Source organism: Lucilia sericata, unplaced genomic scaffold (genome assembly GCF_015586225.1).
Source record: "Lucilia sericata isolate MDLA Ls3-8-SP2 unplaced genomic scaffold, ASM1558622v1 Contig000607F_arrow, whole genome shotgun sequence".
Lineage (NCBI taxonomy): Eukaryota > Metazoa > Arthropoda > Insecta > Diptera > Calliphoridae > Lucilia > Lucilia sericata.
The window spans coordinates 104,548-120,520 of NW_023994614.1; the positions used below are offsets into that span (position 1 = coordinate 104,548).

The 15,973-nt window shown below is 32.4% G+C and overlaps 1 protein-coding gene across 1 annotated transcript; it reads right to left on the minus strand.

Annotated features, from left to right (window-relative positions):
• Window positions 1–14,637: 14,637 nt before the first annotated feature.
• On the minus strand, window positions 14,638–15,264 carry LOC119606616. Its single transcript, XM_037960184.1, has one exon. It carries the CDS (start codon window positions 15,262–15,264, stop codon window positions 14,638–14,640), a length of 627 nt encoding a protein of 208 aa, XP_037816112.1.
• Between the last annotated feature and the right edge of the window lie 709 nt (window positions 15,265–15,973).

Genomic DNA, 15,973 nt, shown 5'->3' on the forward strand with positions numbered 1-15,973 from the left:
GTAACCGTTTTTCCATCTAGGGAGATACAGCTTATTGTATTTGGCGTGTAATTACCCGTTAATTTCCGGATGTTCTGCCACAAAACCTTAGAGGGTGTGGATGGATTTAAATTTTCAGTGAAATCATTAAAAGATTTGATTTTGGCTATTTTTTTGGCTCTGTTGAAAATTGCATTATTTCTTTTATATGTGATAAGGTTTTCTGTTGTCATGTTTCGACGAAATGTTTTCCATGCGAGTTGTTTTCTATCACGCAGTTCCTGCAATTGGGAGGACCACCATGGAACAGTTTTAGTTTTATACTTATTTGAAGTTAAGGGAATACTTTCATTAGCCGAAAGTCTAATAATTTTCCTTATAGTAGCGGATTCTTTATTAATATTAGTTGAAGGGGGGGGGTAGTGTTATTCAAATGTATAATTTTTTTCTGATAAGTATCCCAGTTGGCATAGTTAGTGTTAAATTTTGATATTTTTAATTGTCTCGAATGATTATTAATAAGCAGTTGTGTCACGGTAGGATAGTGGTCGCTATTGTAGAGATCTTTAATAACATACCATCTACACATAGGTAAAATGGATATAGAAGCAATTGAAAGGTCAATGTGGGAAAATGTCCCATGTGTGCTAAGATGGGTTGGGCAGCCATCATTGAGTGTGGCAAGATTAGAGTCCAATAGAAATTGTTCTACTACTTTACCTCTGTTGTTAGGAGCAGAAGATCCCCAAAGGGTGCTCCAAGCATTGAAATCACCAGTTATTATAACTGGTGTATTAATATTTGTCGTAAGGTTATTGAGATCTGAGAGTATTATAGGGGTTAGTGGAGGGAGATATAGTGAGATAATGGAAAATGTAATAGATAAATTTATTTCTATGCCAACTGCATTTAATGACATATTTGTATCTAAAATTTTATGTGGTATATTTCTTTTAATGAGTATTGCAGATCCTTGCTTAGATGTCATGTTGGGATTAAAGAAATAACCAATATAGTCTCTAGGGGTTATAGGAACATAATTATTTTTTAATTTAGTTTCTTGCAAGCATATTATATCAGGTTTTCTTTCGTAAATAAGTAGTTGCAGGTCTGTGTAATTATTGAGGTAACCACGTATATTCCATTGTAGTATATTAATCATTAATTATTAAGAGAATTATCACTGGAAAGAGAGGATGAATTAAGAGAAATCGAGAAGTAAAAAATATTACTCTGAAGTCTCATCATCAGTACCCATAAATTCGATGTCTTTTGTTTCTGTATCAGAGCTAGTTTCGGATAGATTAATATTTTGTTTTTGAGAGTTGAGAAGAGAGTTGTAAGGTTTCTTGGAAATTGGAGCTAGTAGGTAAGATTAATGTATGTTTTTTGTTATTTTCGGGGGTTTTATTTTTAAGGTTTGTTGTTGTAGGAGAGATAGTGGTTTGTTTTGAGTAATTTTCGTCGAGAGTTTTGTTTTTAGGGTTTGTTGTTGTTAGGGAAGAATTATTTGAAGTAATTACTTCAGAACTATTTGTGTTTTTCTTGTCTGAATCTGTTTTTTGTGTTATGTGTTTTGGCTTGTTGTGAAAGAATTTCTGAGAGTTTTTGTTTTAGTTGGGTATTCTTAGTCATATTGGTTTCTGGTGCTTTTATTATTTTATTTTGTTCAGTTAAAGGTTTGTTGGAATTTGAGTTTAATGAAGTGGTATTTTGATTTGTGACAATTTTGGAGTATGATGTAGAGGTGTTGGTATTTTTAAATTGTTCTCTATGAATATTTGTTGTTCGCGCATTGTACATTTTCTTTGGGTTTTTATTTTAAGAATTTCTTTTTGCTGAATAAACTTTGAACATTTATTGGAAGAGGCTGGATGGTCTTCGGCACAGTTGGCACAGTATAATCTTGTGCATGCCGTATCAGTGTGGGGAGGTAGATTGCAATTAACGCAGGAGGGGGAATTTTGACAACGTTTAATAGTATGGCCTAATAATTGACAACTTTTGCATCTCATGGGATTGGGGATATACTCACGTACTTTCACCTTGTACCATGATATGTCAATTGATTCTGGGATTGTGTAAAGATCAAATGTTAATAAAATGACACCGGAAGGAATCTTTTTACCATCAATTAATTTCTCATATTTATAGACGTTGACAACTCCTTAAGAGCTTAGTTCACTTACGATTTCATTATCGGGAACAGATTTGAGATATGGAGCATAAACTGTGCCCTTGGTGTAATTGAGTTGTTCATGTAGTTTGCATACTATAGGGCATATACCATGTAATCCTTAGAATTAATAAACTTTGTTGCCGTTACATTATCTTTAACAAGTAAGAGTAGGCTACCGTCTCTTAATTGAGAGATGGCTAAAATTTCCTTACTAATGAGAATTAGAGCTCTGTGAATAGCAAAGCAAGAATATTCAGATAGTGGTTTTATTATTATCAGCTGCGCTTACAACAACATATCTCGGTTTGTTGGTTTTCGCGTTGGTAAAGCAGGGAAGTCAATTAAAGATTCTCCTCTGTTTCTTTTCTTTCTTTTTCTTTGGGGACTTTGGTCAGCAAGTAATGCAAACCGGTTATCCCCTATGAGGGGGGGCCCGAAGGGCATGATACGATTGATCACAACAATACAGTACTTGTAAAGAAAGAAAATTAAGAAACAAAAATATAAAATATTTATTTTAGTTGTTTGTTGGTTTTTATAAGGAAAAAATAATGCACTAAATGTACGCGACGCGCGAAAACAATTGGCTGACTGTACACGTTGAGTGTTAGTCGGAGACTGAATCTGGTATTTATTTATATGTACATATTCCTTTTAGGGTAGCAAAGCACACTGGGTATAGCTAGTAATATATATTAGGATATTAATGGATATAAAAATATATTAATAATAAACAATCTATGTATGTATGTATGTAGTATGTTGTATTATGTATGTATGTATGTAGTATGTATGTATGTATGTATGTATGTATGTATGTATGTATGTATGTATGTATGTATGTATGTATGTATGTATGTATGTATGTATGTATGTATGTATGTATGTATGTATGTATGTATGTATGTATGTATGTATGTATGTATGTATGTATGTATGTATGTATGTATGTATGTATGTATGTATGTATGTATGTATGTATGTATGTATGTATGTATGTATGTATGTATGTATGTATGTATGTATGTATGTATGTATGTATGTATGTATGTATGATGTATGTATGTATGTATGTATGTATGTATGTATGTATGTATGTATGTATGTATGTATGTATGTATGTATGTATGTATGTATGTATGTATGTATGTATGTATGTATGTATGTATGTATGTATGTATGTATGTATGTATGTATGTATGTATGTATGTATGTTATGTATGTATGTATGTATGTATGTATGTATGTATGTATGTATGTATGTATGTATGTATGTATGTATGTATGTATGTATGTATGTATGTATGTATGTATGTATGTATGTATGTATTATGTATGTCATGTACGTAGACAGCTCAAAGGCTGAACCGATTTCCTTGACATTTTTTAGAGTGTCTTCAGCTAAGTGCGGGAGGAACTATAGGCTACCTTTTGTTTTGGAATTTTCAAGTAGGCGAGGTGCCACGCCCACCTACAAAATAGGTATACAAGTCGCATATCTCAGAAATTGCAACAGCTAGAGTCCTCAAATTTTGTATGAACAACTTTGGACATTCATATGAACACATGTTGACAAAATGGGCAGCATAGCTACAGTGCGCATGGCACCTCCCATATAAAGAAAATCTTAAATTAGTATATCTGAGAAAATATAACAGCTAGAGTCCTCAAAAATTTTTCGGAGCCACTGTAGTATCGACATGAATATTTAGGACGGGGGCGTGGCACCTCCCATAGGAATTAAATACCATAATTCGTTTATCTGGAAAAGTATTGGAGTTATTAATCTTAAAATTATGCACGAAGACCTTTAACATCCATATAAATATTTGCGAGAAAAATGGGCGGACTTTCATAAGTGGGGCTTGGCACCTCCCATATGAATCTATCTATCTTCTATATACAGTTATACAGAAATACTGACCATTGGTTTTATTTAAAAAAGGATATTATTTTGTCAAAATCAAAAATAACACATTTATTTATTAAAAACAGTTGTGATAATTATTATTCACTACTTTTTTCCGGGTTATTTTGGTTACTTGAATTCTCATTTAAGGTGTAGTTAAAGAGGTGTAAATTTACGTCACAAAAGTAAGTACACAGATAATTTCAATATGTATTTGGCTTAATGATATTAACAAAATTCATGAAAATTTTACCTGTTGAATGGAAAAAATTCACTTTTTGTTCCGACAAATTGAAATTTTTCGTAATTGATCTAAATATTATTTATAGGGGCATTTTTTTCCTGTTTAAGAACATCTGACTATTTAAACCCCCGAAGTTTTGGATCGGGGTATTCAATAATATCCCTCGTTTGTTCATTATGATGCATTGTAAGACGATATTTTAACTTTTAAATTAATTGTTTCTTTACAATAATTGCAATCCATTGCGGAACATTGCCATTTTTAACATATAGCGTTCATATTCGATATTTAACGGCGATTTCCTAAAATGTATATCTTAAAATGCGATATTCATAATATTTGTACTAGTATCCATTAATTAAAACAAGTTTTTTGGTTCCAATCATACTCCTAAATACTACCAATAATCGTCAAATGGTGACCATGTCAATAACTTACATTACATATCGGTTCAGAAATTGATTATTGTCCAAAATAGTAAGATTTTTATATTAAATTAGGCTCAATATGAATACGAATTGGACAATTTTGAACACGGATAAATCTTAATTTGTTGCTAGAACAAATAAAATGTCCGATCCATAAAACATGGTTATTGTATCGAAAATATCAAGATATGATTGGTAGCATTATTGTATGCTTTGGAAATCGGAGTATTTGGAAAACCTGTTTAAATTAAAAAAAATATATAGAACTAGATTTTTGTACCCGGCGTTGCCCGGGGTTTTAAGTGGTTTCATAACATTATACTTAAGTATTCTCCCCTTTCCCTTTCTTCTTCATGTTTGAAAAAATGCTAAAGGTCTATTTATGAAGAAATACATTTTAATTTTTTTTGTGATCTTATAAAGCTACTCTTTAATGATGTTTTGCAAAAACTCATTACTTACTATCAAAAGTACTTATTTTGCCGGTTTTCACCCATGTTCCCCCTTTTGGTCAATAACGCCCGCCAAGTATAGATCTAACTTTGTTACAAATTTTTAGAAAATCGGTCCAGCCGTTTAGGCGTGATTGACGAACAAACAAACAAATTAACAAACAAACGAACAGACTTACAAAGAGATTTATATTATATATTAGGTTTTTAGGATTAGGATTTCATACAGCGATATTTAAAATTAAAGTCAGATAGGACATTTATCAAAAGAAAGTAAAAAATTCCCTTTTTTACCCACTGGATAGATGCTTTGCAAAAACATAATTTTTTAAATCATTGTATATTTAAGAAACTTCATAAAAGTACCAAAATAACAAATAATTATACTTTTTGATTCGTTAAATTTAAATAACCCAAAAATATGATATTTGTTAGTCCCTTGCTCCATTAAAATATTAATATTTAAAATTTGATGTCTTTTGGAAATTTTATACAGCAAACATCGATCTAGCCGTTTAGGCGTGATTGACGAACAAATAAACAAAGGAACAGACTTACAAAGAGATTTATAATATATATTAGGATTTGATGTCTTTAGGACATTTTATACAGCAAACATAGAATTCCTTTTTTTTACCCGTTTTTGCCCCCATTGGGTGGTCTTCCAAAATATGCATATTTCCGATACTATAAAAAGCGAAGTTGATATAGAACAGATCAAATTAGTCTCAAAGCACAAAAGTACTAATTTTGCCCGTTTTTCCCCCTTTTGTCATATTTCTGATACTTTAAGAAGCTTAATGGAATATATTTTGGCTTAAGCAAAGACAATAATTGGTATTTATGCTTAAAAGTACTAATTTTGACCGCTTTTCACCCATTTACCCCCTTTTTGCGCCCTCCTAGAACAAACAAACAAACGAACAGACTTACAAAGTGATTTATAATATATATTAGGATATTAGGATTATCCAAATTTTAAAGTTATGTTGTAAGTCTTAAGAAATCGGAGTTAAATTTCGGGTTTTTAAGAACGTACTGTGTTCAAAATGGCCAAATCCATGAATATAACATTAATTTCGAAATAACAACTCTTTTCAAATGTTAAAAATTCTATTTCCAATGCATCATTTGGAGGGTTCAATGACCACCAGATCCAAAATCCGGGGTCTAAAGTGGAAAAAAATCGTAGAAACGAGATAAAACTGTTCTACTAATTAATTCCGGACCCAATCGGACCAAATTTCAAGATTTCGGAACTAAAAGTAGATTTTTTCCAAGTTAATGTGTAAAAAATATTTTATTAAAAAGTAATTATATTAATACAAGTAAAATTTTAATAAATTTTGTTAATATCATTAAACCAAATGTATACTGAAATGATCTGTATACTTACTTTTGTGATGTAAATTTTGCACCTTTTTAACTTCAGCTTAAGTGAGAACTCAGAGAACCAAAATATGAAGAAAAAAAGTAGTGAATAATAATTATCATAATGGTTTTTAATAAATAAAGGTGTTACTTTTTTGTTTTTTGAAAAAATAATATGTTTTTTTTTTTTAAATAAAACCAATCGTCAGTATTTCTGTATACTTGTTTTTGTGATTAACTGTATATATAAAAACTAGCTAAAACCCGGCTACTCCTGTCGATACAAATAAAAAAAATTTCAAAATATATTGATATACATTTTTTGTTTATAAAAATTTTATTAACATTTTTTTGTCACTATCCAAAACCATAAAGTAATAAGACAAAGAAAGTTTGATATTTAAAGTATTTTATTAATTAATGATATTTATGTACATATATTATTTCTTAATAATTATTTCTTACAAGGAGGATTTTATTTCATTGATGCGCCAGGAGGAACCGGAAAAAACTTTCTCATCTCATTAATTTTAGCTAAAGTTCGATCACAAAAGAATATTGCCTTAGCCATTGCGTCATCAGGTATTGCAGCAACACTTTTAGATGGAGGCAGAACTGCGCATTATGCACTCAAATTACCGTTGAAAACACAATTTTCTGAAGATTATGCATGTAATGTTAAGAAAAATTCTTCAATGGGTAAAATCTTGCAAACATATAAATAATAGTGTGGGATGAATACACCATGGCCCACAAAAAATATTTAGAAGCGCTTGATCGCACTTTAAAGGTCATGAGATGTCATTCTAATTTTTTGGAGGTGCATTAATTCTTTTAGCGGGTGATTTTCGCCAGACACTTCCTGTGATACGTGGTTCAACACCGGCTGATGAACTCAATGCTTGCCTGAAATCATCATATCTCTGGCAACATGTTCACACGTTAAAATTAACAACAAACATGCGTGTACAGTTGCAAAATGATGATTCAACTTCAGGTTTTGCAAAACATTTGCTGGATTTAGGAAATGGTAAAATGCCAATTGAGCCAACCACAAATTGCGTAAAGTTTCCCTCTAACTTTTGCAGGATCACACAATCAAAGGAAGAGTTAATAAATTGTGTTTTTCCAAATCTTTAACGTAATTTCAAAAATAGGCATTGGTTATGTGAGCGTGCTTTACTGGCACCCAAAAACGTTGAAGTTAATTGTATCAATAATATTATTTTGAATAGAATCGATGGTAATTTAAAAACATATAAATCCATCGATACTGTTACAAATAATGATGACGTCGTCAATTGAAGTTGAAAATTGGCGTTCCAATCATTTTGTTGCGAAATATTGATCCACGACGTCTTTGTAATGGTACTCGATTAACAGTTAAGAAATTAATGATCAACTTAATCGAAGCAACGATTACAACTGGCCAATATAAGGGAACGGATGTGTTACTACTTCGGATCCCAATGACAACATCGGAAATGTCATTCGACTTTAAACGGTTGCAATTTCCTATACGTTTGGCATTCGCGATGACAATAAACAAATCTCAGGGTCAATCCCTGCACGTGTGTGGAATAAATCTCGAAAATCCATGCTTCTCACTTGGTTTATGGCTTTATATTGCATGCTCACTAGTTGAGAAACCCTCAGAGTTGTATATCTACGCGTCTGAGGGGAAAACGAAAAATATTGTATATCCCACGGCTTTAGAATAGGAAATAATTATTAAGAAAAATTTTAATTGTAAATATTAAGTCAATTATATTTTAGTAATTTTGTAATATTTTGTAAATTTAAGCTAATGAATAGGAATAAGAAATAATTATTAAGAAATAATATATGTACATAAATATCATTAATTAATAAAATACTTTAAATATCAAACTTCCTTTGTGTTATTACTTTATGGTTTTGGATAGTGACAAACAAATATTAATAAAATTTTTATAAACAAAAAATGTATATCAATATATTTTGAAATTTTTTTATTTTAGATCGACAGGAGTAGCAAAGCACGCCGGGTTTTAGCTAGTTCTCTATAATTTTCAATTTTATCTATAATTTAATAAAAATGATCTAGCCTTTAGTCTAGTCTATAGTTTTGTCTATACTCTAGTTTATAGTATAGTCTATAGGCTATAATATAGTCTATAGTCTTGTAATTAATTGAGAATATATTTAATTAATTTATTACTCAATTTATTTAAGCAATTATTTATTACTAGATTTTTGTACCCGGCGTTGCCCGGGGTTTTAAGTGGTTTCATAACATTATACTTAAGTATTCTCCCCTTTCCCTTTCTTCTTCATGTTTGAAAAAATGCTAAAGGTCTCTTTATGAAGAAATTCATTATAATTTTTTGTGATCTTATAAAGCTACAAATGAAAGTTCATTAAAATTGAACAATATTTATAAAAGGTACCAACACAGTTCCAAAATACTACCCATACCCCTTTTCTCCATTGAATTACCCAAATTTATGTATTTTGTTTAGTAAATTTTGTATCATTTCAGAAATTGATGTTGAAAATATGAGTCCTGTAGAACATTTATTAAAAAAATCATATATCTCCCCTTTCTTCCTCCCTTTTCCTCTTTAATGATGTTTTGCAAAAACTCATTACTTACTATCAAAAGTACTTATTTTGCCAGTTTTCACCCATGTTCCCCCTTTTGTCAATAACGCCCGCCAAGTATATAGTTACAAATTTTAGAAAATCGGTCCAGCCGTTTAGGCGTGATTGACGAACAAACAAACAAATTAACAAACAAATGAACAGACTTACAAAGAGATTTATATTATACTAGCTATACACAGTGTGCTTTGCTACCCTAAAAGGAATATGTATAAATAAATACCAGATTTATTATATGTTACATATGAAAGATGTCAAGCAAATTATTGCAAGTTCGCCAGTTTCTATCTATCGCCAATTTCTATCTATCTATCTATATATAAAAAATTTGAATAATATAAGAGTTTCCAAGATGTATTTAATTCATATATGTTGTGCCAAGCCACCCATGGAAAGTCCGCCCGTTATGCTCTAAATGTTCACATGAATTTCAAAGTTATCCATGTAAAATTTGAAGATTCTATCTCTAATAGTTTCTCAGATATACGAATTTTTCTATTTGATTCATGTGGGGGCTTCAAGACCCCCCAGATGAAAGACCGCTTTTTTCCTCCAAAATGTTCAAATGAATATTTAAGTTCTTCGTGCAAAATTTGAAGAATTTAGTTCCATTAGTTTTCCAGATAAACGAATTTTTGTCTTTAATTAATGTAGGAGGTGCCGCTCCCCTCATGGGTAGTCCGTCAATTTATTACCCAAAATGTTTAAATGGAGGTTAAAAATTTTCGTGCAAAATTTTAAGATTCTAACTGTAATAGTTTCCAAGATAAACGTATTTTTGTATTTAATTTATGTGGGAGGTGCCACGCCCCCTAATGATAGTCCGCCTACTTTTTGTCCTAAATGATTATATTGACACTAAAGTTCCTCCGACAAAATTTGAGGACTCTAACGTTCAAACATACAGACATACAAACAAACACACATTTATTTTCAAATATATAGATAATATACAATTTTTTGTAATTACTTCACGTGAGAGGCACCAAAATTGGGGACTCTAGCTGTTATAGTTTTCTAGATATACATTTTTATACCCACCATCAAAAAAGATGGGGGGTATATTGATTTTGTCATTCCGTTTGTAACACATCGAAATATTGCCCATAGACCCATAAAAGTATATATATTCCGGGTCCTTATTAAATTCTAAGACGATCTAGCCATGTCCGTCCGTCTGTCCGTCTGTCCGTCCGTCCGTCCGTCCGTCTGTCTGTTGAAATCACGATAGGGACCACACGAGAGGAGCTAGACAGTTGAAATTTTCCATAAATATTCTCTATTGCTAAGGTTTGTTTGGTATTGAAAATGGGCAATATCGGTCCAATTTTTCGGATAGCCCCCATACAAGTGGACCTCCAAAAAACAGCTTTAACGGACATAACTGCTTTAGTAGTACGAGCATAGCGATGAAATTTGACATAAATAAGTTTCATATGAGCCATTATCTTTCTACCAAATTTTTTGAGGATCGGCCCATAAATGACCCTACTCCTCATATAAGGTCCCCTTCAAACACACATTACAGCTTCAAAAATGCGAGTATAGCGATGAAATTCGATATAAGAAAGTTTCTTACGAACCAAAATTTCTCCACGATTTTTTTTTGGGATCGGCCCATAAATTACCCTACCCCCCATATAAGGTCCCCTTCAGAAAATGACTTTAACACTCATTACTGGCCCAAAAATGCGAGTATAGCGATGAAATTCGGTATAAATAAGTTTTTAACGAACTAAAACCTCTCTACATTTCTATTTTAGGATCGGCCCATAAATGACCCTACCCCCATATACGGTCCCCTTCTGAAAATGACTCTAACACTCATTACTGGTCCCAAAATGCAAGTATAGCAATGAAATTCTACATAAATAAGTTTCATGTGAGCTAAAATTTTTCTACCAAATTTTTTGAGGATCGGTCCATAATTGACCCTATCCCCATATAAGGTCCCCTTCAGAAAATGACTTTAACACTCATTACTGGTCCAAAAATGCGAGTATAGCGATGAAATTCGGTATAAGTAAGTTTCTTACGAACCAAAATCGCTCTACGAATTTTTTTAAGATCGTCCCATAAATGACCCTATCCTCCATATAATGTCCCCTTCTGAAGATGACTTTAACGCTCATTACTGGCTAAAAATTACGAATATAGCAATAACATTTTACACAATTAAGTTCCTCGCGAGCCAAAATCTTTTTAATAACTTTTATGTGGATAGGTCCATAATTGGCCCTACTCCCGCTATTGGGTCCACTTCAGGAAATAGCCTCAACGCTCATTACTGTCTTAAAAATATGTGTAAAGCGATGAAATGCTACACACGTAAGTTTCTTACGAGCCAAAACCTCTGTACCAATTTTTTTGGATCGGCCAATAAATGACCCTTCCCGCATATAAGGACCCCCTCTGCAAATAACTATAATGCTCATTACTGGCTTAAAAATATGACTGTAGTGACGAAAATTTATGCACATAAGTTTAATGCGTGCCAAAATCTCTCCACCAAATTTAGGAAGGATCGGTCCATAATTTACCCTACCGCCCTTCAGAAAATACTTAAACGATCATTACTGGCTTAAAAATATGAGTTATGAAATACGGTTGTGAAATTCGCTCCGAATTTCATGCGGAATGTGTCGGTAATTCACTCTACCCCCCATGCAAGCCCCCTTTATAAAATTACAACGTTAATTACTGGCATAAAAATTCGAGTACAGCGATGATATTTAATGTAAACAAGTTTTATATGAATCAAAATCGGTCTACAAAAAATGTTATGAAGATAGGTCAACAATTGACCATACACCATATGAGTTCCTCTTTAGAAAATTTTATGAAGTAAATTCAGATAATTGGATAATTTATACTTAGGAACATAATTCTTCATTCCGAATTTAATGAGGACTCATTTATAACTGACCCTATCCCCTATAAAAGGTTCCCTTCAGGAAAGAGTTTTGGTTATTGAAATACGAGTTTTCCTTATTTAAAATAAGAGTATAGCGCTGAAATTTTGTTAGTTCAAAAGAGCTCGGTCCATAATTGACTTAAGCCATATTCCAAATATCACCCTGATGTTTATAGGGGAGCATTCCTTTTATGGCATACAGTTTGATGGTGGGTATATGAGATTCGGAACAGCCGAATATATCACTCTTACTTGTAATAATTAGATTTTAGTATTTACTTCATATGGGAGGTGCCACGCCAGCTTTTGCTGAACTCCCTATTTTTGTCCAAAATATTTGTATTTAAACAAAAGTTACTTGTACAAAATTTGTGGACTCTATACGTGGGACCTCGCTCATTTGAAATTTCAACATAAAAAGCAGTTATAAGTCCTTCCAGACATACAGGAAGATATTGTGAAAATTTCAAGAAAATCAGTTTAGCCGTTTAAACTGATTAAATTAAAAACCCACTTAACGATTTTGAAAATTCTAACTACAATAGTTTTCCAGATTAACAATATGTTACATATGAGATTTTGAAAATTCTAACTACAATAGTTTTCCAGATTAACAATATGTTACATATGAGAGATGCCAAGCAAATTATTGCAAGTTCGCCAATTTCTATCTATCTGTGAAAAATTTGTATTTAATTCATATATGTTGTGCCAAGCCACCCATTGAAAGTCCGCCCGTTATGCTCTAAATGTTCACATGAATTTCAAAGTTCTCCATGTAAAATTTGAAGATTCTAGCTCTAATAGTTTCTCAGATATACGAATTTTTCTATTTTATTCATATGGGGACTCTAAGCCCCCCAGATGAAGGTCCGCTCTTTTTCCTCCAAAATGTTCAATTGAATATTTAAGTTCTTCGTGCAAAATTTGAAGAATTTAGTTCCATTAGTTTTCCAGATAAACGAATTTTTGTCTTTAATTAATATAGGAGGTGCCGCTCCCCTCATGGGTAGTCCGCCAATTTATTATTTTTGTATTTAATTTATATGGTAGGTGCCACGCCCCCTAATGATAGTCCGCCTACTTTTTGTCCTAAATGATTATATTGACACTAAAGTTCCTCCGACAAAATTTGAGGACTCTAACGTTCAAACATACAGACATACAAACAAACACACATTCATTTTTATATATATAGATAAGAATATATAATTTCTTGTAATTACTTCACGTGAGAGGCACCAAAATTGGAGACTCTAGCTGTTATAGTTTTCTAGATATACATATTTTAATAATTAGATTTTAGTATTTACTTCATATGGGAGGTGCCACGCCAGCTTTTGCTGAACTCCCTATTTTTGTCCAAAATATTTGTATTTAAACAAAAGTTACTTGTACAAAATTTGTGGACTCTATACGTGGGACCTCGCTCATTTGAAATTTCAACATAAAAAGCAGTTATAAGTCCTTCCAGACATACAGGAAGATATTGTGAAAATTTCAAGAAAATCAGTTTAGCCGTTTAAACTGATTAAATAAAAAACCCACTTAACGATTTTGAAAATTCTAACTACAATAGTTTTCCAGATTAACAATACGTTACATATGAGAGATGTCAAGCAAATGATTGCAAGTTCGCCAATTTCTATCTATCTGTGAAAAATTTGTATTTAATTCATATATGTGGTGCCAAGCGCCCCATTGAAAGTCCGTCCGTTATTCTCTAAATGTTCACATCAATGTCAAAGTTCTTCATGTAAAATTTGAAGATTCTAGCTCTAATAGTTTCTCAGATATACGAATTTAATTCATGTGGGGGCTTCATGCTCCCCGGATGAAAGTTCGCCCTTTTTCCTCCAAAATATTCAGATGAATATTAAAATAATTTGTGCAAAATTCGAAGAATCTAGTTTTATTAGTTTCCCAGTTAAACGAAATTTTGTATTTAATTCATATGAGAAGTACCAAGTACCCCATTGGAAGTCCGCCCGTTATACTCTAAATGTTCAGATGAATGTCAAAGTTCTTCAAGTAAAATTTCAAGATTCTAGCTCTAATAGTTTCTTAGATATACGAATTTTTCTGTTTTATTCATATGGGGGCTCTAAGCCCCCCAGATGAAGGTCCGCTCTTTTTTCCTTAAAAATGTTCAGATGAATATTAAAGTTCTTCGTGCAAAGTTTTAAGAATTTAGTTCTATTAGTTTCCCAGATCAACGAATTTTTGTTTTTAATTAATATGGGAGGTGCCGCTCCCCTCATGGGTAGTCCGCCAATTTATTACCCAAAATGTTTACATGGATGTTAAAGTTCTTCGTGCTTAATTTTAAGAATTTAGTTCTATTAGTTTCCCAGATAAACGAATTTTTGTATTTAATTTATATGGGAGGTGCCACGCCCCCTAATGCTAGTCCGCCTACTTTTTGTCCTAAATGATCATATTGACACTAAAGTGGCTCCGAAAAAATTTGAGGACTCTAACTGTTATATTATCTCAAATATACGGATTTTATATTTTCTTAATGTGGGCGTGGTAATTCTTCGTCCCATGTACATTGTAATAGCCATAATTTCCGTACGAATAATTTTGCGACTACTGTTACTGGAGACAACCATCCTAATGGATCGAAGATTTTAGCTACTTCGGATAGTGCACGTCTTTTGGTTAATTCGCCATTTAGTGAAAAGTTTATGTTGAACTTGAATTGATCTAATACTGGATCCCACTGCAACCCCAACGTTTTTATGGATTCGTCATCTTCAATTTGAATCACAGCATTATTTGTAGAATTGCTGATGTCATCAATTATATTTAAGTTATTTGGTAACCACTTTCTTAAATTGAAGCCGTATTTTTCAAGTTGCCTCATAGTCTCATGTTGAATATATTTACATTGAGAAATAGTATCTGCTCCTGTCATAAGGTCATTCATGTAGAAGTCTTGTTTAATAATATTTTTTATTTCTTCATTTGGACAGCTATCTGCGATATAAAATAGCGCCCGTACTGCTAAAAATGGTGCAGAAGCAGTTCCATATGTCACTGTTGTTAATTTATATTCTTTAATGACCTCTTTTATGTCTTCTCTCCATAGGATATGTTGGTAGTTTTGATGTTTTGGCACAACTTTAACCTGACGATACATTTTCTCTACGTCTGCTGTGACAACGAATTTCCACAGCCTCCATTTTACAAGAATATCAAATATTTCATTTTGTAGCCTTGGACCGGTATACATGATGTCATTTAGGCTTCTTCCATTTGATGTCTTCGCGGATGCGTCGAATACTACTCTCAATTTTGTAGTCAGACTGCTTTCTCTAATTACCGCCTGATGAGGTAAATAATATTTGCCGCTGTTTGTTACCATTACCTCTTCCATATGACCAAGCTGTATGTACTCGTTCATAAATTTATGGTAGTCTTCCTTCAGCTTCAGATTTGACTCCAGCTTTCTTTCTAGTGAAAGAAGTCTGCCTATCGCTTGCTTCTTAGAGTCTCCAAGTTCGTTTTCTTCCTTCTTTATTGGCAGATTATAATCCTGTTGTCGTTGCCAACTTCGGTTGTTTCATTAAAGAGGTTTAAACATATCTTGTCTTCTTCGTAGTCTTCGCAAAAGTTTTGTAGTTCTTCCAGCTCCCAAAAACGCTCCAAATTTGTAACTGCAGATAAAACCTTTCTAGGATTCGTCTTCTTATTCACCAAGCCTGATAAAATCCACCCAAATATTGTGGATTGCGCCAAAATACCATCTTTTTTGTATATTCCATCCTCAATTATATTTGTTATAATATTCATCCCAATCACGATGTCAATCCTATCCGATTTATTTAGTGATAGATCAGCTAATACAA